Source organism: Triticum aestivum, chromosome 2D, assembly GCF_018294505.1.
Source record: "Triticum aestivum cultivar Chinese Spring chromosome 2D, IWGSC CS RefSeq v2.1, whole genome shotgun sequence".
In the NCBI taxonomy this organism is placed as follows: domain Eukaryota; kingdom Viridiplantae; phylum Streptophyta; class Magnoliopsida; order Poales; family Poaceae; genus Triticum; species Triticum aestivum.
The window spans coordinates 651564379-651590623 of record NC_057799.1 but is presented as its reverse complement, the minus strand read 5'-3'; the positions used below and the strand labels follow the sequence as shown (position 1 = coordinate 651590623).

The window sequence follows — 26245 nt, the reverse complement described above, 5'->3', positions numbered from 1 at the left end:
ACGAAAATACATACTTGCTAAATGGGATATTATCTGTAGGCCAAAAGACCAAGGTGGTCTTGGAATTGAAATTTTAGAGCTGAAGAACAGATGTCTCCTTAGTAAGTGGCTGTACAAGCTATCTGTAGAGACCGATGCCACATGGGCCCAGATTCTGCGTAATAAGTACATACATTCTAGAACCTTATCCCAGGTGATGGTCCGACCAACCGATTCGCTGTTTTGGAAAGGACTGCTGAGAGTGAAATCAGCCTTCTTCCAAAGGACAAAATTTATCGTTGGAAATGGTATTTTCACGAGATTTTGGGAGGATACATGGCTAGGAGAGAAGCCTATAGCTATCCAATGTCCTTCTTTCTATAATATTGTTCAGCGTAGAGATGCTTACGTTGCAACAGTATTATAGTCCAACCCTCTCAATATTCAATTCAGGAGGACTTTAGCGGGAAACTGTTGGGAAGCTTGGCTCCATCTTGTGAGAAGATTGATGGATGTTCACCTTTCTCAACAGCCAGACCAGTTGCACTGGAAACTAACCAAGAATGGAGTGTTTTCGGTAAAATCCATGTATTTGGATATTATCAACTCTAGCTCTATCCCTCGATCTATGCATATTTGGAAAGTCAAAGTGCCCTTAATAATTAAAGTGTTTTTGTGGTTTGTCCATAAACAAGTCATTCTAACTAAGGACAATTTGGCAAAACGTAACTGGACAGGATCTCGAAGATGTAGCTTCTGTGATCATGATGAATCTATTAAACACCTCTTTCTTGATTGCCCAATGGCCAAAATTTTATGGCGGTCTGTTCACGTAGCATTTAACATTACTCCTCCGACTACCATGCACACATTATTTGGGACGTGGCTAGATGGAGTTGAGTCAGAAACAGCGAAACATATCCGTGTAGGAGTATGCGCTTTATTATGGGCTGTATGGAACTGCAGGAACGATTTGGTTTTTAACAGAACAACACAAATTCATTTCTTGCAGGTTATTTTTTGGGCCACTACATTGATCCGTATGTGGTCGCTACTCACTTCGACGGATGCCAGGGAGCGTATGGTTACTGGGTCTATCCGGTGGAGATGGTAGCGCGGGCTATATTCAACCGGTTTGGATGGCGGTCATGTAATAGGATAGGTGTTTAGTTCCCTATCTATCTTTATTCAGCCAGTTGTGGCTATCCTGTTTCATGTTCTTTGCTCTTTGTGAGCTTTTTTTTTTACTTTTTGAGACCTGAAGACTTTGTTGAACTGTTTGCTTATTAATAAGATGGCCGCATGCATCGTTCTGATGCAGAGGCCGGAGGATAACCTCCTTTTCGAAAGAAAAAAACTTCCCATTGCATAATGTTTATTTCTACGACATCATTTTTGAATTCTTTGAAATGAAATATACAATGACGTTGGGATTCGGGTATGACCGGCTAATCATTACTCGGAAATTTAATCATCGGTACATAAGTTTAAGTTCTATAAGAAAGCATGTAACTTACCACTAGCTACGCATGCTAGTTGTCACTTAGGTCGGCTCATCCTGTGGAAACACTTGGAAATCTTATCATCTTCAAATTGGGATGCTGGTGGTAATGTGAGATATGGGTCGAATAAGTCTGCGACCTCTCTGTCTCCTTTATCCTCTATATATGTAATCAGACTGGAAAAAAAAAGTTAGTCCACAATCAGCTAAACCTAAGTGCAACAGTCCAAGAACTGAAATTGACGCTTTCCTTCCCCCAAATTCAAACTTAGTATTAGAAGCAAACAAATTACCAGGCCGGTCCTTTCGCAAAAAAATAAAATAAAATAAAAATAAATTACCAGGCCGGTCACTTGAAGGCGATGAGCAGAACACCAGTGCCGGCGTGTGGCGATGTGAGGGCAATGGAAGCAGCGCTTTGGCTGATCCGAATGGTTCTGCAGGTCGAGTTCTCAAACGTCTCGGGGTCTTGACTTGGTAAAGAGGAGCGCCTCAAGATCGGCCATCACGGTGGGGCGGCGGGCCAAATCAAGTCGATCGAGCGCTAGCACTGCACACTATTTTGGTCGATGTATCGATCAGAACACCGTTTCTGTTTGCCGATCGGCCTAGAAAAAACACAAACCGCTCAAGGCTCGAGATCGGGGACGAGAAGAACCTAATCTCTCTCTTTTTTTAGGCAAGGGAAGAACCTGATCGGTGGCGACGCACCATGGGAAACGGGCATCTCCTATTTGGCGCCACAGGCGCCAGTTAACGTGCATTTTCGTTAATTGGCGCATGTGGCGTCTATAAATGGGCCGGCCCATGTAAGCGCCGGTTGACATTTTTTTGAAAATTCTATGATTTTTTTTGAATATCTATGAACCTTTTAAAAATTTCAACAGTTTTTTTATCAGATTGATGAACTTTTTTGAATATCGATGAACTTATTTGAATACTGATGAACTTTTTTGAATATCAACGAACTTTTTTGAAATTTGATGAACATCTTTTTAAAAATGGATAAACTTTTTTTCAGTTCAATCAATTTTTTCTAAAAATACATGAACTTTTTTTGAATTTCTATGAACTTTTTTCAAGTTTAATGAAATTTTTAAAAAATTAATGAACCGTTGCTAAATTGGATGAACTTTTTTTTTCAATTTGAATGACTTTTTTTCAATTTGAATGAACTTTGTTTTCAGTTTGAATGAAGTTTTTTTGTTCAAATTGATGAACTTTTCTCAAAATTGATGAACCTTTTTAAAAGATATGAACTTTTTTTTTCAAATGGATGAACCTTTTTTCTTTAAATCTGTAAACCTTTTTTGATTTCATATTTTTATTTTAAGACAAAAAAAACTGGGGCAGCATGCTAGTGGGCCAGCCCATGCTAGCAGCGCTGCAGGCGCCGGATCGTTAACGGGCGCCTGCAGCGCTGCATAGGAGCTCCCTGGGAAACGTCCATGAGCCCAGGACACTAGCGGCCTAAGTTATGTCGGCCCAATTAAGGCAGGAAGCCGCACCAGCGCTAGTGGATGAATTTTCATACAGGCCTAAACTAAATTTTAGGGTCCCTCAAATTTTGGGGCCCTGTGCAGGCTACTATGGGCCCGGCCCTGGGTGGGAGGGGGAGAACAAGTTGACAAAGCACTCTGCCGGCATAAAAAGGAACATTATTCTTTTTGAAGTACTCTCTCTATAAAATAATATAAGAGTGTTTAGATAACTAAAATAGTAATCTAAACGCTTTTATATTAGTTTACGGAGGGAGTAGTAGAGAAACATTGATCTCCATGCTACCGTATGCCATTTTTTTTATCTGATGCTGCTCTCCGCGGCTACCGTACGTACTTATCTACTTTCTCTGTTCCAAAATATAGGTCGTTTTAGCAAGTAGTTTTAGCTTGCTAAGATGACTTATATTGTGAAACGGAGGGAGTAATACTCAACTGGAATCGATCCCAAGCCACTGATCGATATTATAGTACAAGCAAGTACATAGTACTCATTTGGAAAAACATTTTTACTGTAGATAGAAAAAATATTTCTACCATGCTTGAGTATATAGTACTCATTTGGACGAACATTTTAATGTACATAGTACAAAAGCCTTTGTATCTAGTATTGTTGTTCTTGATAGTTTTTCCTATAAATTTGGTCAACTTTGCATCATTTGACTTTGGACAGAGCCTTCACCCATTATTTTCGAGCAGGAAGTGGGTAGCTTTGTACGTACCCTTGACCAGAGCGGAAGGAGTATGTCATGCTTAGTGTACCATTCTGCTTCCCTGAGATCCTCCGGCAACACTGAGGAGGCGGGACAGCTCGCCCAGCGGTCCGCTTTGCCGGACAAGAGCGACTCGTAGTCGTAGAGCTCCCTCAGTTGCTCGCGTCTCTGCGGGATGAGGTCGGCGGCGGTACTAGGGAACGGGAGGAGTCATTGATTACCACATAGGGAGTACTAGCTACTCTCTCCGTTTCAAAATAGATGACCCAACTTTATACTAACTTTATAACTGTTTTCTGCATATGCATTGCGTTGCATGCACAACAATCGTGCTCACAAGGTGAAGCTAGATGGATCAACCAAATTAAGTTATCTAAGAATGGGGAAATAACCTCCGGCTTCCAACTGAAACAGAGCAAAACCTTACTTGGTTGAGCTGTCACAGTTTTGGGCTTAGGGAATCTCCTAGCTGGCTCTTTCTGGTCCAAATATCCTTTTTGCTCCTTAAATTTGAGTTTTAGGGGACCTCCTAGAGATGCTCTTAGTTGCCTTTGGAGAGGAAGATGAATTTGCAATATATGAAAACAGGTTAAGAATGCAAGGCATGTTACGTACATAGATCTGGGAGGTGGGAGCAATGACAGGGTCACAAACAGCAAGCCAGTATTACACCAACAGCAACATATACTATTCCTACTTTGATCAAAGGCATTTTTATCAAGAACACAAAAAACACCACTTGTAGAAAGCCGCGCGCAGGAGTGAGAAAACCGTGGCCACATGGGGGTGGTCCGTATCAGCTACTGTACATGCTACAGCACGTCTTGTTTCCATCGTAAACCTCTCTCCTATCTCTAAGTACACACACACACACACGTGAGGCCACGCCACACTGGATAAGTCCTCGTCTTTTTTTGATCACACTAGTACTGATTGATTTCAGCTCAGCAGTGAGCACGCATGCGCGCCGGACACACTGGCTGCATAAGCCGCCAAACGTGCCCAAATTGCGAGGCCATCGAAATCAAAGTCGAAAACGATGGATTTGTCAGCTATATATATCGGACCAACACATTTGCATCGATGACAGATTATTTTTGCATCCATGACAGATTTTTTACATCGATAGTGTTAAAAGGAGAGAGAGGATTGGTGTTGAGGTAGCCGAGAGCGTGGGTGGTGGACCGTGATCGAGATTGCCGTGCGAAGAACGCCGTGGTCGATCTCGAGTCGGGGTAGCCGGTGTCGAGGAAGTCGCCTGGAGCCGCGGGCGCAAGGAGGCGCCGAGTTAGCATGGGCACAGTGATGTCAAAGTAGGGTGCGCCGGAGAGAAGATGGTGTTGACGAGGCGTCGCGGGGGGTTTGCATAGCCCGGGGACACATCGTGGACGAAGGCACGCACCGGAGTTACCAGCACCGGGCATGCGTAGACGGACGAAGGCGAAGTTGACAAAGCGCCGCACCAGGCTTGCCAGGCCCGGGGACACGTTGTGGACGAAGGCACGCATCGGTGTTGCCAGCACCGGGCATGCGTAGACGAGGGACCTGCACGAGCTGTATGCCATGTCGAAGAAGTCCGAGGGGCTAGCAGAGAAGAACTCGACGACGGTTGAGGTGCCAATCGGCGCGAGGCCGATGTCGCCCGCGGTTGTCGGAGTAGACGAAGTGATCGTGGTAGATGACGGCGACACTGGCGACGGGATGGTGCTGGACAAAGACGAAGGAGGTGGACGGGCGGTGGCGGCGGCTACGGGGGTAGCGGCGACAGCGGCCAAAGTAGAGCGGCGGCGGTTAGGTCAGGAGCGCAGCGGCGGTGCTCGAAGTAGGCGAAGAACCCTGACAGCGTGACGAAGACCGGCGCGGACGGTGGCGTTCCCGTGCCAAAGGAGGCGGCGCGGCGCATGCCACGGGAAGTCGACACGCGGAGACGGCGGTGGACCGCGACGCTACGGCCCGAAGGGGCGACGCAGTGGCGGCGGGCAGGTCGGGGCGACGGCGGGAAGACCTCGGGGCGGCGGCGGGCACTGCGTGCCGTGGCGCTACGGCCCGAAGGGGCGGCGCAACAACGCAACCCAGGTCGGTGCAACCACGCGAACGACTTAGGACGGTGGCGTGGACCGCGTGCAACGCTCGCTACGGCCTGATGGGGCGACACAGCGGCAGCGCGAGGGTCGGTGCAGCCACGAGACGGCCTGGAGCGGACGTCTCGGGGCGGCGGTGGACCGCGGGCCGCGACACTACGGCCCGAAGGGGCGACGCAGCGGTGATGCGGGTCAGTGCATCCGGGAGTAGAACCACGGGGCGACGCAACGGCAGCCCGTTGCTCGATCGGTGGAAGGACGCGCTGAACTCCGGGACGATTTTCACGGGACCTGGGGAGGCTCGAGCAACCGACGGGCCAGGTCGGTCGCAGGGCGTAGATGAGGCGGATCGCGGTGGCGGGCGGGTGATCAATCCGATCGCGCGCGAGGTCGGGGACGCCGCCGGTGGACGCGGGGTGGCGGCGGAGTCCGAGATGAAGCCGGCGACGGCAGGCGGCAAGGCGGCTATGATGGGCCGCCGCATGGCGCGAGGCTGCCGGGTCGGGGTGATGCAGGAGTCCCGGTCGGAGTAGGGCGGTGACGGCCGGCGTAGATCGACGGGCGGGCCGGTGCGCGAACGGCGGCGATGAAGGGCCGCCGCATGACGCGAGGCCGCCAAGTCGGGGCGACCGGCGGGCAGACGCGCGGACGACGGTGGAGAGGAGCCGCCTATCGCGCGAGGCCGCCAGGTCGGTGAAGAAGCCGGCCAGTCATGCCGGTGTTGGAGTAGAGGCGCGCGGGGGTCGACGGCGGCGGCGGGCGACGCAAACCGATCAAGTATAGATCGAAAGACAAAAAGAAAACGCCGATCAAAGTGACCGGCGACAGAGAGAAAACCCGGAGCAAGGGTTCGGGAAAAGACTCTCTAGGGCAGCCGGTCAACACGACCGGCGGACGAACCCTAGGTACGGGTGGCGCGGCCCCCGGCGGCGGTCATGGAGGCCGACCGCCCCCGGGGCAGCGCGCGGGTGCAGAAGCGACGGCGTCTAGGGTTTAGGATCGAGGTAAGGCTAATACCATGTTAGAAGGAAGAGAGAGAATTGATGGAATAGTTTGTTGTTTTGCTTGAGCCTAATGGGCATATATATAGGAATACAATGACCAACTTGAAGTACAAGACCACACATGATAAATTCTAGTATATCTTATGTTTCCTAATGAATTAATATAATCAACAGATGGTAGATGTGCGTGTGGTGAGTCGTCAGGGAAAATGAGTGGTGGGAGCTAAAGATAAGCACGGGGGACCTTTCCAAATCAAGGCAATGTTCTCTCCCCAGAAATATATAGTATGATTTGCTCTCAACAGAAACCGAATGCCGCTGTCAGCAACAAGAATGGCTTTTTACGACGCCACCAGGCGAGAGTCGCCATGCACAGAAAAGAAAGTGTCAGTGTGGGTAACAGTAACACTCGTTTTCTGACAGTGATGCTAGTACAGTATATATAATTGACATCTATGTTTCCTTTTCCTTTTCGTTTTGAGCAATTTTAACATGACCCCTCTTAGTTACCTTCTCTTTTCACATAAGAGATAACAAGATAAGAATTATATACCCAGGCCAACTACTTACAAATAAACAACCCAGATCTATTGTACTAGCTTTCTTCAACTAGCATGTTGTACAAAAGCTTGAATGATCCATCGAGGCACAGACAAAAACCAATCTGTGGGGCAGGCGGTGGTACGTGCTGGAGGACGGATGGGGCCTTGTCATCGCCGATGACCACATGGTGAGATCAGGGGTTTATGGTTGGTTAAACATGGCCCTTATATTGGATGCGGATCCTCCAAGACTTTGACAGCCACGACAAACAAGGCGGCTAGACACTCGTGAGGTACACCATGTCACTAGCGTGGCCCCTCCCACTCTAGAGAGAGAGTGAGAGAGAGAGAGATTTAACTAGATTATTGGATGGAAAGAAAGGATGATGCGAAGATTACATAACTGGTATTTGGAAACCTGCAGCAAGGATGGGACCGACAGTATTTTGCTGGGAATTAAACATGAGCACGACTTCATTGGAGTCGACATGATGTACGTTGAATTTGTGGAATTATTTCAATTATTCAATCAAGACGCCATCGACAAAACTCTCATGACTTGCTACTGTCTGTAACTATTATTTCTGTAATTAAGTCTAGCTCAGCTCGTTCATTGCATGTATATATAATTATCCTCACTATATTATGCAGATTGAAAATCGTCGAATGCAAAAGAGGACAAATCTATGACATTGGGCTCATTAGCCCAAATACCGTAAATGAATTTACGGTACAAAACCGAGTCAAAGATACTAAGGAAAACTTGTTAAACACGTTCCTTCGACATCAAAACAAAAGGGAAATACTCTTTCCTTACAACTTCTGGTGAGTGTTACAGTCTTGTGCATATTCGGTTTCGCTTACTCGAGATTAAGTGTAATTGATGAGTTATGCGTGTGCAACTTCCACTTTATTCTGCTATCCATTAAGCTTGACACAGGAGTAGCAATTGTTTTAGACTCAAGACATAAAGAGCCTAAGATGTGGGATGACATGAGTGAAATGCTCCAGAAGTAAGTTCAATCATTATCGCACCATATCGGCAACTTTCGTTCATTTCTTGATATCAAATAATCATTTTCTTTGCCAGGCAAGGTTTGGAAAAAATTCACCGGAATGGTTCCGGGTCTAGAGAAGGAGCTGCGATTTACACACCTCAAAGTAAGTAGTAATAGCTAGTTCCGCACATCTCTCATTGATACGTCTCCAACATATCTATAATTTTTTTATTGTTCCATGCTATTATATTATCTGTTTTGGATGTTTTATATGCATTATTATGCTATTTTATATTATTTTTGGGACTAAAATATTAACCTAGAGCCCAGTGTCAGTTCCTGTTTTTCCTTGTTTTAGAGTTTTGCAGGAAAGGAATACCAAACGGAGTCCAAACGGAATGAAACTTTCGCAATGATTTTTCTTGGACCAGAAGACTTCCAGAGGACTTGGAGTACACGTCAGGGAAGCCACGAGGGACCCACGAGGACGGAGGGCGCGCCCAGGGGGGTAGGGCGTGTCCCCCACCCTTGTGGGCCCCTCGTGACTCCACCGACCTATTTCTTCCGCCTATATATTCTCAAATATTCCAAAACCTACCAGGGGAGCCACGAAAACACTTTTCCACCGCCGCAACCTTCTGTACCCGTGAGATCCCATCTAGGGGCCTTTTCCGGCATCCTGCCGGAAGGGGATTCGATCATGGAGGGCTTCTACATCAACACCATTGCCTCTCCGATGAAGCGTGAGTAGTTTACCACAGACCTACTGGTCATAGCTAGTAGCTAGATGGCTTCTTCTCTCTCTTTGATTCTCAATACCACGTTCTCCTCGATGTTCTTGGAGATCTATCCGATGTAATACTCTTCTGCGGTGTGTTTGCCGAGATTCGATGAATTGTGGATTTATGATCTTCTTATCTATGAATATTATTTGAATCTTCTTTAAATTCTTATATGCATGATTTGATATCTTTGCAAGTCTCTTCGAACTATCGATTTGGTTTGGCCCACTAGATTGGTTTTTCTTGCAATGGGAGAAGTGCTTAGCGTTGGGTTCGATCTTGCGGTGCTCGATCCTAGTGACAGAAGGGGAACCGACACGTATTGTATTGTTGCCATCGAGGATAACAAGATGGGGTTTTCATCATATTGCTTGATTTTATCCCGCTACATCATGTCATCTTACTTAATGCGTTACTCTGTTCTTCATGAACTTAATACTCTAGATGCAGGCAGGAGTCGGTCGATGTGTGGAGTAATAGTAGTAGATGCAGGCAGGAGTCGGTCTACTTGATATGGACGTGATGCATATATTCATGATCATTGCCTTAGATATCATCATAACTTTGCGCTTATCTATCAATTGCTCGGCGGTAATTTGTACACCCATCGTAATAATTTCTATCTTGAGAGAAGCCTCTAGTGAAACCTATGGCCCACGGGTCTATTTTCCATCATGTAAGTTTCCGATCTACAATTTTAGTTTTCTATTTACTTCTTTTGCAATCTTTTACTTTCCGTTCCATAAACCAAAAATACCAAAAATATTACTTTATCGTTTATCCATCTCTATCAGATCTCACTTTGCAAATAACCATGACGGGATTGACAACCCATTTATCGCGTTGGGTGTAAGTTGGTGTTTGTTTGTGCAGGTATTCGGTGACTTGTGCGTTCTCTCCTACTGGATTGATACTTTGGTTCTCAAAAGCTGAGGGAAATACTTAGTCTACTTTACTGCATCACCCTTTCCTCTTTAAGGGAAAAACCAACGCAAGCCCAAGAAGTAGCACTCATTGATTCTAGTTTCATCAATACCATTATCATGCTTGCTTATCCGTTTGATTGAACTCTGTTCTCGTAAAGTGCTTGTGGCAGGCAACCGGGAATAATTTATGTGGATACTATGTTTGTAAGTTCATTAGTCACTCGACCTCTGAGCGGGGATTATCTGACAGATAAGTTGAAGTACGTAAATAATATTCACAATTTTATTTTATTACCATCAATTGTGTTAAGTTATATATATATATATATATATATATATATATATATATATATATATATATTGACCCCCTTTTTAAAATTAGATCTGGGAGAAGCGGGATGAACTCCTACCACATGATCGCATACGAGCAATTCAAGAGGAATTGGTGGGATTCTTTGTTGACCACGTCATACCTAAAGACGGAGAATACCATGCGGAATTGCATGATTTGGGTAGATGATGTCAGGGATCGTAAGAGATGTTATATTGTATATATGTAGTACCGTCGGATAGATATACGAGAACTTGTTGTTCGACCAAGCACGGAGAAAGAGAGGTCATTTATCTCTATATATATTCATGCATGACGATCTTGTGTAATGGTTCCTTCATTGCTATATGTAGTAGCTAGCGTCGAGTTGAATGGAAAACATTAAATAAAAATGAAACCCTAAATATAAAACCGGTGAAGGGTAAACACAAAAATAAAAGGGGAAAACAGAATATGAAAACCCTTAAACCCGTCCTTAAAAAAAACCCCAGCACCTGGCAGCTGCTGACGCTTGGCTGCCTTTTAGTCCCGGTCGGTGTTACTAACCGGGACTAAAGGTCCTCCTTCCTGGGCGCCCGACAACGGCCACGTGGAGCTCCTTTAGTCTCGGTTCGTAAACCAATCGGAACTAAAAGTGGTGGGTATTAGTCCCGTTTGTTTTGTTCCGGTTACAGAACCGAGACTAAAGACCCTCTGGAACCGGGACTAAAGACCCTTTGGAACCGGGACCAAAGCCCTGTTTTCTACTAGTGTTGTCGGAAGTCGCGCACCACCCAGCGAGCCTTGTAGCGCTCGAGAGAACCGTCAGGGCGAGTCTTGTGGCGAAACACCCATTTGCCATTGATGATGTTGGCATGAGGAGGCCGTGGAACAAGATGCCACGTGCGGTTACACTGCAACGCGTCGAACTCCTCACACATCACAGCAAGACAGTGTGGATCACGAAGGGCTGCACGAGCAGAGGAGGGAATGGGTGATGGCGAGGACGTCGACGTAGCACATACGTACTCGTCAGAGGTGTACCGCATGCTGGGGGCAGTGAACACCAGCTCGTGCCCGATTCATCATGCCAGGAGGCGGTGCAGGAGTGGCCAGTGAAGATGACGGGCCGGACAAGTGCGACGAGGCCACCGGGCTGTTAGTGCAGAGGGGGGCGCCGAGGGAGCACCACCGGAGGAGGCCTCACCAGAGGGGGCTGCGTCACCGGGGGAGGCCTCGCCAGAGGGTGCCACGCCGGAGGGAGCCGCTCCAGAGGAGGCCGTGTCGGTGGAGGCCGTGCCCGATGCTGGACCGGGCGCCATGCCAGAGGGGCCAGCGGCGGTCGGGGGCGAAGGGGCGACCGGCGGCCACGCGGGGCGGGGAGGGTGAGGCGCACCCGGGCCGGTCGCGATGCCGCCTCAGGGGGCGTGTCCCGGGGGCCGCCGAGTCCGCTGCAGGAGAGGGCACCTTTTCTACAGGTAAACACACACGAGAGGCCACACTGCCTAAGTGCCCGATTTGTTTAGATCACAGTGATAATTGATTTCAGCGCAGCAGTGAGCATGCATGCATGTGAGGACACACTGCATAAAATGCGAATGAAAACGACGGATCTGTAAGCTATAGAAAACAATAATATGCATCGATAATAATTTGGGTGTATGATGAGTCATCAAAGAAACAATTGTCGCGAGCCAAAAGACAAACGAAGCCTTCTAGCACGGGGGACCTCCCCGCATCAGGGTCCGTCTGTCAGCGCTTTGTTTGCTCTCACCAGATATGAGATATGATTTGCTCTCGACATAAACGGAAAGCCTTGCTGTCAACAACAGGAATGGATTTTTACGACGCCACGAGGTGAGAGTCCACAAAGTGATAGCGTTGGTAACAGTAACAATCATTTTCCGACAGTGATGCCAACATTTCATGGGCCACAACAAGACTTGTCTTTTACTACAAAAAATATTGTTTATGTTTTCTTTCCTATCTTCTCTTTGAACGTACATTGCAGGAAGGCTTAAGTAATCCATCAGAGACAAAGACAAATAAAACAATGAGTCGGACATTCGGTGGTCCTGGAGGACATGCAGACTCATGGTGAGATCAGGGGCTTATCGCTGGTTGAATATGGTCCTTGTTTTGGATAATGGTCCTCCAAAACTTTGACAGCCAAATATTGGACACACATTGAGGATCAGCTTTAGATTTTTCATAACATGATAAGTGTCTTGGGTGATGAGAGAGAAAGAGAGAGAGAGAGAGAGAGAGAGAGAGAGAGAGAGAGAGAGAGAGAGAGAGAGAAGAGAGAGATCTATTCAATGGCACCACCTTTTTTTTGGGGGGGATGGCACCACCTATTTAGGGGCAATCTTAACCCATAATTTTCTGACAAACCTAACGTTAGGGACAATCCAGTTAGGATTATCAGAAAATATGGGTTCAAATTCTGGGAGAATCGGAGGGAGGTCTGATTCTTAAGATTCTGGGAGAAACGGCCAAACTAATTGGTATGTAGTCCCTAATTACCGTGTTGCAACGAGTTGTCTCCTTGTTAAAATGTGTTTGCCGCCAGTACTTGGCTGTGATAGAATTATGTTGGTGAAGGAGATTTTTGCAAGATGCAGAAGGGTCTAGTTCCCCTAAAAAAACAAGGTCCCGAACTCCTCAATTTTTCCAAAACTAGAATAACAGATTCAGAATTTATCACAATTGCCAGAGAGATCTACCTTTTTTCCAAGTTTTTTTGCGGCCGTCCTAATTATTTTTAGCCAGAGAGAAAGCTGGCACATGTCACCTAAATGGTTGTGAGGGAAGCCAATACTCTGCCAATTGTGGGAAAGTATCAGTTGACTCGCAATATTGCTCACTGGTGGATGTACCATTGATATGCACTTTGTCATCGTGTACAAATAAAGTAAATTCACGTATGATGTTGATATAGTCATATCTGATGCAATTGTCCTATCTGAAGAACATAACCATCAGTGTACGAACACTATACCACGCTCTACTGGTGTCAGGTCATGCTTTTGATACTAATTTTGCCAGCGGTTGCCTATAGCTTTCTGAAGTGCTTCAGTGATCATCCCAGGTGCCACAGTACCAGAACCAGCCGCAACCTGCAACGATCCAACAATGTTGGTAAATGAGACTATAATGTGAAGCCTTAATAAACTTTATATATTCTACATATATTATCGGATCGACCTTAGAAGGTGGTGGTGAGGTTGAGACCTGGTGAGTGGCTCGTATCTTGAGTTCAAGAAGGCCACCCGGTGTGGATGTGTGCACGGAGACGATGTCCAAACGTAGGCTCCTGATGGCGTCGAACACTCGTGTCATCAACAGCTTCTTCCATCGGCATTGCACCTCCAAGATCACCTCATTATCCATCATGGTCACATTGACAACATTGGTTGGGCCATCGTCATCCTCCCTCTCTGACTCCGGCGCCTTCCTCTTGCATCCAGTTGATAGTTTGATCTTCTTCCTTCTAGCAACATCATGGAGCCCCCGTCCCGTTGCTTCTTTTGGGTGCCATGATGGTGCCCTGCTAGATTCTAGCTCTTCTACCCTTTGCTCTAGCTCTTTGAGATAGGTTATCGTCTCTGCGAGGATGGATGCTTTGTCCATCTGCAACCCAGAAAAAAAAAGGTATGGAAAACATTTTGTGCAATTTGCTAAGAGCAACGGATGTTAAATAATACTACCTTGTTAATGGACGGGACCAATGACTTGAGAACTAGGAACATCTCATTGAGCTTCTCCCGGTGTCTTCTTTCCGACAAGACATGTGTCTTGATGTTACTTTCTTGAGCTCTCATCGTCCATCCACCGCCCGCCACAACTTTCTTCAGCAACTTTTGTGACTCCCCGAGATCCCGCACATCCATGTCTTCCCAGTCTGATGACCTCTTCCATACGGTAAAGCAGGATGGACGAGAGCCATTAACAGAGCTACTTAAAGTGATGGTGTTATCATCGATTCTTAGTGCATCCATGTCTGGCGCCATTTCCAAGGAAGACATGAACTCAAAGGACCTTTCCATGACCAAGTTGTCCTCAAGAGCACACACGTCCAACTCCTCAATGAGGTCATAGAAGTCATCCACTTCCTTGGTGGCGCAATTGATGTTGGCGTCGGACATGCTCTCAACCTCGCCTAGCTCAGAGATGAACCTCTCGGCGACATTGTGATCAAGGTCTTCGAACACGACGATGTCTACCTCCCCGTTTCCGATTTCATTTGTTGATGGACTAGAGCTTGGCGCCTCCGACTCCAAGCATGCCTGGAAGGGTAGCTCCCAGAATGATGTGCCGATCGCGTTCACCATGTCTGGATCCTCCAGCACCTACCAAATCCATTGATAGATCTTTGTTAGTAGTACTTCATTAATGTGGACTTATTAGGGGGTGGGGGGGGGGTGGGGGGGGGGGGGGACGTGTCCTACAGTTGACGTCGTAGCTTGTCTTAACATTGTGCATAGAACATATAAATATTTTCTACACCCGTCACACCACAAAAGAATGAACTTATTAATAATAGTTTACAAAAGTAAAGTATCCCTGCAGGATCATTGCTGACAAGTGTCTGATATGTCAATATAACATGTATCTCATATGGGTGGGAAAAATATGTATGCATTTATCCAACGAGTACCAATATAAAAATAGCGAGTTGCAGAGATCTAACATATTTCATCCATTCAACCACATTTATCCAACTGTCTACACCACTCCGTTGTTCAGCATTAAACATGTTTAGAACCCTCCACTAATTAATATCATGCCTGGTATCAATTTCATCATTAACCAAGCAATTATATATTACGGTCTTACCTAATATTAACATATAATTTATATCTTGCCTAATATTAATACACAATACAATTAATACCTTGTCTAATATAAACGTGCATTGCACGGAAAACTCAAGATGGCAACGGGGAAGAAACCCACCGGGTTTTGCCTACCCAAACCCATTCCCACGAGAAAATCGTAAACCCGTCCCCGTCCCCATCACTGTGTGCGGGGCTAGTTTTTTGCCCGTCCCCTAAAATCGTCGGGTTTTTTAAACCCACGAGGAAATGGGCATATTTAAGCAAACATAGTTGCAACAAAGAATATGATTTCAACAGCAAAAGGAACATATTTCAGCCATACAACTTGAGCAAATTTCAGCACTATACAATAGTACATGGTTCAGCAGCTACAAGGAGCATATTTCAGCAGCATAACTTGAGCAAAAAAAGCAATAACAACAGCTACAAGGAGCACTTTTCAGCCCCATCTCAGCAACAAACATGAGCATATTTCAGCCATGCATGGCTCAACATGATGTCCAATTACACAAGTTCTGAAATAGAATTCATGGTTCACACGCCAAAAAAAAACTTATTTTGCCGGGTATTGTCGGGTTTCGGGTCCGGGGACTAGCGAAACGGGTGTAAACCCACGAAACATGTCGGGTTTTATAATGTGCCCACCAACAGCCCCGCGGGGATGAAAAGACGCATATCCCCATCCCCTAATAGGGTAAAAACCCGCGGGGACGCGGGTTTCGAAGCCCCATTGCCATCTTGACGGAAAACCCATCTATGGAAGTAAGATGTACGGCATATGGGCTTACAAACATCGATTCACCCACCTGTGATGACACTATCGCTCCTATGAAGTTAAGCATAACCCTCCGTCCTTGCCTGGCGTGCCGTCATATTCTAGTCCCACACCGCCACCCCCAATGATGGAATCGTCCATGTTTAGATTGTGCCATTATATATAATATTGTAAAAACATATTTTTATATAATTTTATTTGATATTACTAATGTTAATGTTTTTCTCTATAAACTTGATTAAACCATAAAAATATGCTTCTAAAAGACTGTATACACGATAATTTGTAACAAGGGAGTACTGGTAATTGAAGCCGTCACAATATAAAGGTTTGCGTGCACCCGTTAATAGAAGTACAAAACAAAAATAAATAATATATTGAGAGATACTCCAAAATTAAAGTGAAAATCCTTCGCAAATAAAACTTATAGCGAAAATCATGTGCCCTCACCAAATCCGATGTCCCAAGCTCCAGCACACCACCCATGAAGGGAATGCAAACGACTGTCTGAAAAATGTGATCCAGCTTGTGATCAGAGATCTAGAGGGTAAACACGTGATAGATGCATATAAGGAGATCTCAAAGCGTGCATGAAGTAATAAAGAAGTAATGTGCTGACCTGAATAGGCGCAGTCTGATTAACCGTCCGGTAGCGTGGACAAACATCATGATGTTAGTTAACGACCGAAAGATGGATACATATTTTGAGATAAATATGTTATAGATACCTTTGCTAAGAGAGCGCGCTTGAAAGCTTTGGTGTCTGCGTATTGAGCGTTGTACAACCAAACATGCTGATTGCTCGCAAAGCTCTTGCCTGGCAACCTGAAAGTAACTAGGTAAGTAGGAGTATATTAATTTGCAGGTGCTATTCATTAGACAGTGCCCGAGCTCGCCAACGAGGGCTTGCCAGGACCCTGTCGGAGGCAGGCATTGCACTACGAAGTGGCGTTGCCACCGAAAGAGAGGTAGACCTTCGACTAGTTTGGGTTGGGAGGGGGGAGGGGAGCTGAACCAGAGTCATCAGATTTCAAACTAATGGCTCAAAAACCGACTTGAAAGCAGAATAAATTGAAATCCTATTCCTACACAAAATTCCTACAAAAACTCCTACTATGCTAATTTGTTTGGATCATAATTCCATGATTTAACAACTGCTTCCCGATTGAACAAGTACGTAAACTTTATTCCAAAATAAAAGGCAACTAATAAAATGTGGCACCAAACACTTCAGTAAGAACGTTTTGACTCTACAGTCAAAATAAGTACAACAGACTAGCTTGACTTGTTTTAGTGTATTACGTACGGCAAATTTTAACATGCTCCCTCTTACCCCTTCTTTTTACATGTGAGGTAAGAAGGTAAGAGTTAATCAGACCACTAATTAATGAGATCAACGGCTCATATCTATTATATACTCTTACCTCTCATGTGAAAAGAGGGGGTAAGAGGGAGCATGCTAAAACTGTTCCGTACGTAATGTTTTGCCGGTTTTTCTTGTTGTTTTAGGTGCGTCGAAATTTTACACTGTGTAAGAATAGGTATCCTATCACCGTGTTTTTATGCAGTTTTGTCATGTTTATCTTTTGCCTTAAGAGTGTACCGTAGTGTTTCACTATATATCTATAAAAATGAATGCAGGAATCTCCAATACATCAAACCATATACGCTTGCTATATATATCACCCTTTATCCGAAAAAAGAGTTAAACTAGCTTGGGCGTATGGTAGAAAAACTTTGTGAGGTTTTTCTACACTCGGGTGCATTGCACGCATGATGAACTGTAAAATAAAAACCAAATAGCAAACAAAATCAAATTCTGAAACCTTGTGGCTTTAATTATGATCAAATGTTTTAGGTTTCTTGTAAAATTTGGTGGCCAAATGACATCCGGGGAGCTCCTTACAATAAATAAATAAATTTGTGCTTAAACTTGTGTGCACTGTTTGAGCGGAATTTTCGTTTTCTTCGCCACAAGCTCATTTGATTTTATTTGGCTACCAAATTTTGCAAGCACCTAAAATTTTGGTCATAATTGAAGCCACAAAATTTCAAAAAGTTTAGATTCCGTTTGCTATCTTTTCTGTTTTTACGGTTGATTGTGTGTGAATGCGTATAGTAGTTGCATACCTACCCTTGACCAGGCCGGAATGAGTAAGTCATGCTCAGTGTGTAGTACCACTCGGCTTCCCCGAGATCCTCTGGCGACAGCGAGGCGGCAGGACGCCTCCCCCGGTGGTCCGCCTTGCCGGACAGGAGAGACTCGTAGAGCTCCCTTAGCTGCTCGCTCCTCTGCAGGATGAGGTCGTTTGCGGTAACCTCCGTGGTAGTCAAGCTTATGATCTTCCTCGTCTTTACCTCGCCGTTGTAGAACCCGTCCTTCCACGTCAGAACTCTACAAAATCAAACCGATAGGTTCTGGATATGAAATGTACTACAAACTTTTCGAATTTTGCTTCAAGAAAATACCAACTTGTCGCCAGCTATGTATACATGAATGTAGTCCGTACGGATGTATAATTGGTTAATTACCCAGGTGGGCGCAGGCCGGTGGACATGGACCAGAAAATGGCGTAAGTCCAGTTGATGCTCCTCACAGCAGCGGCGAGCTGGTAGCTGAGCTGCTTCCCCAGCGGCGGTGCCTGGCCGGCAGGAGCAGCTGATAACGCCATTGATTACCACAGTAGCTAGCTGTTTCCTACATATGCATCGGATTGCATGCAGAGTTACTCACAAGGTGAAGCTAGATGATGGAGCAAACAAATCTGGTTAGACCTTACTTACTTGAGCTGTGTGCAAACTGCAAACCAAGAAGAGCTAGCAGCCGTACGTTTCTGCTCCCGTTAGAGAGGAAGATATGGATCTGCTATATACGAAAACGGGCCAAGAATCCAAGGCAAGCTATATAGAATCTGGGAGGTCGGAGCAGCGGGGCAATGACAGAGACACGGACAGCAGAGCACTCCTGGTTACACCAACAGCTAGCAACATACTCTCCATTTTAGGCATTTTATCAAAAACACAAAAACACCATTTTTAGTAAGCCACGCCAGTGAAAAACCCGTAGCCACACGGTGTGGTCCATATTAGCCCCAGCTATAGCACCTCTTGTTTGCATCGTAAACTTTTCCCCTTTGTCTCTAAGCGCATAGCAACACATGTGATTGTGTGCAGAGACACACTCCATAAGTCCTCAATCATGCATGTGATTGTTAGATTATACGTACCATTGATTTCAGCACAGCATGGAGCATGCATAAGCAGCCAAACGTGCCCAAATTGGGAGGCCGTAGAAGCTAACAACGGAAATCAAAGATGAAAACTACGGATTTGTTGGTATCAGCAACACATTTGCATCGATGATAAATGCTGGTATGGTGAGTCATAGAAATGAGTGGGTGGTGGGAGCAAAGGACAAAGGGAGCCTTCTAGCACCGGGGACCTCTCCGCCGCATCACCACCGTCGGCTAGCGCCTTTGCTCTCACCTGAAATGGTTTGATTTGCTCTCGACAGAAACGGAAGGCCTTGCTGTCAACAACAGGAATGGCTTTTTACGACGCCACCAGGTGAGAATTGCCATGCACAGGAGCTGGAGGACGGACGGGGCCTTGCCATCGCCAAAGAGGCAAGTAGCGGCCGGCGCCGCATCGACTTGCGACTGCACGCTGAGATCAGGCCCTTGTTTTGTTGGCGCCGCCTCTCGCAGCGCCGCTCTTCTTCTACCTCGAGCTGCCTCGCACAACTCTCCTGGGGTTCCTCTCTTATTCTCTCAACACACACGTAGGTGTAAGATCGTAAGCGTTCCTACTCCCTCGAGGGAAGCCGCGTTGGGTTTATATTGATGTGTGGCCGAAGCCTTACCTTGGCGTACAAGGAGAGATACAAGAGTTTGAATAGAACAAGAGATAACGAAAGAGGTTGAGATTACAACGATATATTCTAACACCCTCCCTTAATCTCAACTATCCTAAATTAAGACTACTCTTGAACTCTTCAAATGGTCTTGCTGGTAATGCCTTTGTAAAGCCATCGGCCACTTGATCCTTGGAGGGGATAAATCGTATCTCGAGTTTCTTTGCTGCAACTCTTTCTCGCACAAAGTGAAAATCAATTTCTATGTGCTTTTTCCTTGCATAAAATACTGGATTTGCAGACAAATATGTTGCTCCCAAGTTATCACACCATAAACATGAGATACGATTTTTCTTGATCCCCAATTCCTCAAGAAGTGATTCAACCCAAATGATTTCAGCAGTTGCATTTGCCAAAGACTTGTATTCAGCTTCTGTGCTTGACCGTGACACAATGGCTTGCTTTCTGACACTCCAAGAAATAAGGTTAGACCCAAAGAACACTGCAAAACCTCCAGTTGATTTTCGGTCATCACTACATCCTGCCCAGTCAGCATCAGAGAATGCACTCACAAGAGAGGAATTAGACCGTTTGAAATGAAGTCATGTTCCCATAGTATGCTTCACATATCTCACAATCCTCTTGACAGCTGACCAATGTGCAGAAGTAGGTGCATGTAGATATTGACAAACCTTGTTGACAGCAAACGAGATATCTGGACGTGTGAGAGTTAGATATTGTAATGCCCCCACAGTACTCCTATACCTTGTGCTCTCCTCCTCTTGAAGTGACTCACCTTCATATGCTGAGAGTTTTTCTGAGGAAGACAAAGGTGTAGGCACAGGCTTGCAATTCTTCATTCCCATGCGTGACAGAAGCTCACCAATGTATTTTTCCTGATTCAACACAATACCATCTTGAGTTTTCTTGACTTCAATACCTAGGAAGAAATGCAAATCACCTAGGTCCTTCAAGGCAAATTCTGAGCTCAACTCATGTAGGAGAGCATTAGTAGCATTTTGTGAAGAACTTGCAACTATGATGTCATCAACATATATAAGCACAAAAATGACTACCCCTGCCTTGTTATAAATAAACAAGGATGTATCAGCCTCTTGGAAGCAAAGAAGCCAAGATATTTCAACTGTAAGCTCAATCTGGAGTACCATGCTCTGGGTGCTTGTTTTAAACCATAGAGTGCTTTGTCAAGCTTGCAAACATAATGTGGTAGCTTCTTACTCTCATATCCAGGTGGCTGTCTCATAAACACTTCCTCTTCCAAAACGCCATGCAAAAAACGCATTCTATACATCTAGCTGTCTTAGGCTCCATCCTCTGGACACAGCAATGGCTAACACAAGTCTGATAGTTGCAGCTTTCACAACAGGACTAAAAGTGTCCTCATAATCAATACCATAACGTTGTCTAAAGCCCTTTGCAACTAGACGTGCCTTGTACCTGTCAATGGAGCCATGTGCCTTCTTTTTATTTCTGTACACCCATTTGCAATCAATGATATTTCTACCTTTCTGATCTGGTACAAGATGCCAGGTTTTGTTCCTCATAAGTGCAGAATATTCCTTATCCATCGCTTTCTTCCATTTAGGATCATCAAGTGCACTGCTCAATGTTGTTGGCTCTCCTGAAATACACAACATTCCATATGGTATAGTCCCATCTTTTCTTATTTTAGGATTCCGTATACCTCTCTGTAGACGAGTCATAATCCGTGAAGAAGCCGCTGGCTGGACTGCTGGAACACTCGCCACAGAAGATCCAGGAGAATCTGCATGCACTCACGCAGCAGACGAATCTGTCGCCTCATGCACAAGAGATCCTGTGGTCGCTGGTGTGGCTGCCTCCTCTGCACGCACACGGGTGCCAACCAACCGAGCCGGCGTAGCGGATCCGCTGCCCGACCGCGGCTGCAGGCGCACGCGGGGCGAGGGGGATCCGGCCCCGCTGCTGGTCCCGCTATTACTGACGTGGTGACGCGGGAGTGGCCCGACCGCGGGTCAGGGCTGCAGCTGGCGGGAGCGCGATCCGAGGAGGATCTGCTCACGCGATCTGAGGACTGCACACGCACAGGAGTATTAGGCGCCGCCGGATCGCCTTCGTTATCCGTGCCAGGTTCATCTTCTTCTCCAGCATGCAGGGACCTGCACAGTTTTCTGCAGGGACCGTTTTGAGCTATATTTTCGAGATTTTGATCATTTTGAGCACCGTTTTCTGCAGGGACCTGCACAGGCAATAGAGAAGAACCAGTACCAGTAGAAACATCATCACATTGATTAGTACAATCGTCGCCCCCATGATCAAAAGACCGAAGACGTGAAGGGAGGAGAAGAATTTCCTTGCGGAGAAGTGCACCGACATTGGGATGAAGAGAGGCAAAGGGAAACACAGACTCGTCAAAAACAACATCTCTGGATATGTAGACCCTACCAGTAGGAACATCAAGACATTTGACCCCTTTATGCATGGGGCTATAGCCTAAAAAGACACACTTTTTGGAGCGGAAAGCGAGTTTGCGTGTGTTGTAGGGTCTAAGATTTGGCCAACATGCACAGCCAAAAATACGAAGAGATGTGTAATTGGGTGTGACACCAAGGAGTCGTGTAATGGGTGTTTCAAGTTTGATAACTTTACTTGGAAGCAAATTGATAAGATATGTGGCAGTTAAGAATGCTTCATCCCAAAACTTAAGTGGCATGGATGCATTTGCTAGCAATGCTAGTCCCATATCAACTATGTGACGGTGCTTTCTTTCAGCAGATCTGTTTTGTTGGTGAGCATGAGGACAAGAGACATGATGTGATATACCAAGCTTTTGGAAGAAAGAGTTCAATTTTTCATACTCACCACCCCACTCAGTTTGCATAGCAATGATCTTGGAGTTCAGTTTGCGTTCAACAAGATGGAAATTGATAAAAAAATTGGAATACATCAGACCGTTTCTTCAATAAGTAAATCCAAGTAAATTTACTAAAGTCATCAATAAAAATTACATAGTAGGAAAATCTACCAACTGGAGTAGGAGCTGGCCCCCATACATCTGAAAATATAAGTTGTAGAGGAGCAGTAGACACACTAGTAGAGATGGGGTAAGGTAACTGATGACTTTTTGCTTGTTGACACGGATCACAAACTGACTCAATACTATTCTCATAAGAGAGTTTATTTTTGCTAAGAACATATTTAACTATGACTGAAGATGGATGACCTAAACGACTATGCCATCGTGATGATGATAGCTTGGTGACAATGTTTGCTTGCTTATTGGACTAGGAAGATGATTATGATGATATGAGTGGGTAGAGGCCTCCCACACACAGTCCTCTAAGAATGATTCTCATTGTTCTCAAGTCCTTAACCAAGAAAAAATAAGGGTAGAATTCTATAAGAACATTGTTATCAAGAGGGAATCTATGGACGGAAACAAGATTTTTGGATGTTTGAGGAACATGCAAGACATCTTTCAAGTGCAAATTTTTCATGGGGTTTTTGACAATTGAACTACCAATGTGTGTGATATTCATACCAGAACCGCTTGCCGTGCGAATTTGGTCCCCTCCGTTGTATTTCTCCCGCATTGTCAACTTGTCAAGTTCTCCTGTAATGTGATTTGTGGCTGCACTGTCGGCGTACCAGTTGTTGTCCACGCCATAGGAGGCAGCATGCGCCTCCTTCTCTTCTTGATCGTTCTCTTCATAGCGCCACCAGCAAACACGTGCACCTCCTAGATGATGCCTGTAGCAGATCTGACACTCAGGATAGTCATGTTGCTGCTCATGCGCCTGCTGTTGTTGTTGCTGCCAAGGGCGTCCTCTGAAGCTGCCGCCCCTATTGACAGGAGAGGGCTGGCGTGCACCACGGCCGCGCCCCCTTCCTCCTCGCCTGCGAGACCTGCCGCGGGACTGGCCACGGCCTCTGTAGACTGCGTTTGCAAATGAATGAAACCCGCCTGAAGACGAGTCGCCTAGTATCTCCATCCTTTGATTGAAGGCAGAGATTTGAGCAAAGAGGTCGTCCGCGGTGATAGTGTTCTTGACAGCGCCAATCGCCGCAACCACAGAATCGTAGTCGCGGTCTAGACCTGCAAGGATGTAATCCACCATCTCCGGATCAGAGACGGGACGCCCAGCAGCAGCTAGTTCATCCCCAAGGCTCCTCATCTTCGCCATGTATGCCGAGCTTGACATAGTGACCTTCTTGGTGTTGGTGATTGCAATTCTCAGATTGGTAATCCAAGACTGCGATTGCGAGGCAAAGAGATTTGTGACTGTTGTCCAGAGCTCGAAGGTGGAATCTTTCCCGACGACCTGCGCAAGAATCTCTGGAGACATGGAGTTGAGGAGATATGAAAGGACCTGCTGATCTTCGGCGATCCAGGGCCCATACAAAGGGTTCGGCTCTAGGGCCATGGTCTTGTCCGCCTTTGTGATCTCCACCATCCTGGGCGGAGCGGCATCAGAGTTGTCCAGGAGCCTCGTAACCTGTGCACCTCGCAGGGCTGGGAGAACCTGCGTCTTCCAGAGGATGAAGTTCCCTCTTGCGAGCTTCTCAGATGGCGATGAACCGAGGTTGAGGGCGACGTCGGCTGAGGAAGACATGGAGACGATGATGTGTGATCTAGGGTTTTGGTTTGTGGCTAGATGTATGAGAAGAGGTGGCTCCGATGACCATGTAAGATCGTAAGCGTTCCTACTCCCTCGAGGGGAGCCGCGTTGGGTTTATACTGATGTGTGGCCGAAGCCTTGCCTTGGCGTACAAGGAGAGATACAAGAGTTTGAATAGAACAAGAGATAAGGAAAGAGGTTGAGATTACAACGATATATTCTAACAATAGGAACTCTACACACACGCACAAACACCAAGCGAGAAGGCCAGCTGCTGCTTTGCCTAGAGGTGCCGCTCCTTGGTGAAAACTAGAGGCTACATATTACCTCAGCCCTCACGGCCTCCTTCTCATTAATCAAAGCACTATTTATACAAGGGACTATGCACACACGAACCAGCCACCACTCTTGGCAGCCCCACTAACGGCACGATCTCCATGCACGCATAGTCTCAACGGCCACACGACGTAGCCCACTGGGACCTTTTCTCATCCCAACCAACTCACGCATGAAGCTAGCAACTATCTGCATGCAGCTAACAACCTGAACCGAACGCATACACTTATCACTACAAGAGTTGGCCGGATGACCCGGCTCAACCTGTCACGCTCCAGCCTCTTGTGCGACTTGCCGCTTCACGCAGCACCACGGCTTCACGCCGCATCGACATCTTGCCACACTCGCCACATCGCACGGCAGCGCGGCATCTCGCCTCCTTCCCACACCTTCGCTGACCCTTGACAGGACTCTCTACTCCCTAGACCATCTAAGTTACACGCAGGACTCGAAACAAATATGCAGATACATAATCAAGATTAAGTCTAACATGTTTTAGATATTGATCCCTCAAAACTTTGACAGCCACAGGAAACAACGTGGCTAAATATTTGACAGACAGAGTACCATCTCTAGACAGTACACAGAGTATTTTGTCTCTTGACTATGCGAGCATGACATCGCTGGCCTGGTCCCTGCCTCTCCCTCTCCCTCTCCCTCAATGTGTGTGTTTGTGTGACAGAGGGAGATGAGTGTGGTGGGAGCAAAAGACAAAGAGAGCCTTCTAGCGTGGGCGGGACTTTCCAAATCAACTAGCGCCTTGCTCTCACCAGAAATGGTATGATTTCCCGAAGGCAAACAAGCTTGGCGTTTATTGGAAATTCATGAGTCCTTATGGGCCAGATTATTGAAGGCAAAGTACTATCCTCAGGGTCACCTTCTTGATACTGCTTTCCCGAAGTCTGTCTCCGCATCTTGGCAAGGTATCATTCATAGTCTTGAATTGTTCAAATGTGGGGTTATCTCGAGGGTCTATGATGGTAATGTTAATATCTGGAGGGATAACTGGCTTGCCAGGAGTTCCGTCCTTAGAGTTACCGCTAAGAAGAACAGGTCCAAGCTAAAATGGGTTTTTGATTTATTCTCGGGGAGAAGGAGATCAGACATGAATTTAATTTGGGATTTGTTTTTCCAATGATGCTGAGAAGATTCTTAAGCTTCATATCCCTTCTTCCCGGGAGGGAAATTTGTGGCTTGTTACTCTGAGAAGAGTGGGATTTTTTCATGCACTCATAAAAAAAAAAACCCCATACCACGAGACTATTAGCCGCCGCATGCCATGTAAAGATTCTAATCTTCTGGGATACATTAGTATTCCAAATGATAGTCCACAATATTCTATCTCCATTCGCCCGACAAACAGATTGTCCGAAGTTCATCTTCTGCTCCTTCAGGTTTAAAGCAAGGTTGTAGGCACTTTTAACAGAAAAAAATCCATGCACTCTTCTTGGGATTTTATTCCCATTTGTTCCAGTGTGGAAGAAGT

At 46.0% G+C, this 26245-nt stretch overlaps 1 protein-coding gene across 2 annotated transcripts; it reads right to left on the bottom strand.

The window, feature by feature from the left end:
• Window positions 1–13174: 13174 nt before the first annotated feature.
• Window positions 13175–18950, bottom strand: LOC123050842 (anthocyanin regulatory R-S protein-like). Of its 2 annotated transcripts, none has more exons than XM_044473575.1 (9): window positions 18736–18950; window positions 18484–18649; window positions 18086–18346; window positions 16680–16776; window positions 16571–16585; window positions 16402–16458; window positions 14046–14687; window positions 13543–13968; window positions 13175–13454 (listed from the first exon to the last, which is right to left on the bottom strand). In XM_044473575.1, exons 2-9 carry the CDS (start codon window positions 18621–18623, stop codon window positions 13371–13373), a joined length of 1722 nt encoding a protein of 573 aa, XP_044329510.1. In that variant the 5' UTR covers window positions 18624–18649; window positions 18736–18950; the 3' UTR covers window positions 13175–13370. The 2 variants fall into 2 exon arrangements, with proteins under 2 accessions (XP_044329510.1, XP_044329511.1); XM_044473576.1 differs by having other exon boundaries at window positions 13176–13454; window positions 13570–13968.
• Window positions 18951–26245: the final 7295 nt, after the last annotated feature.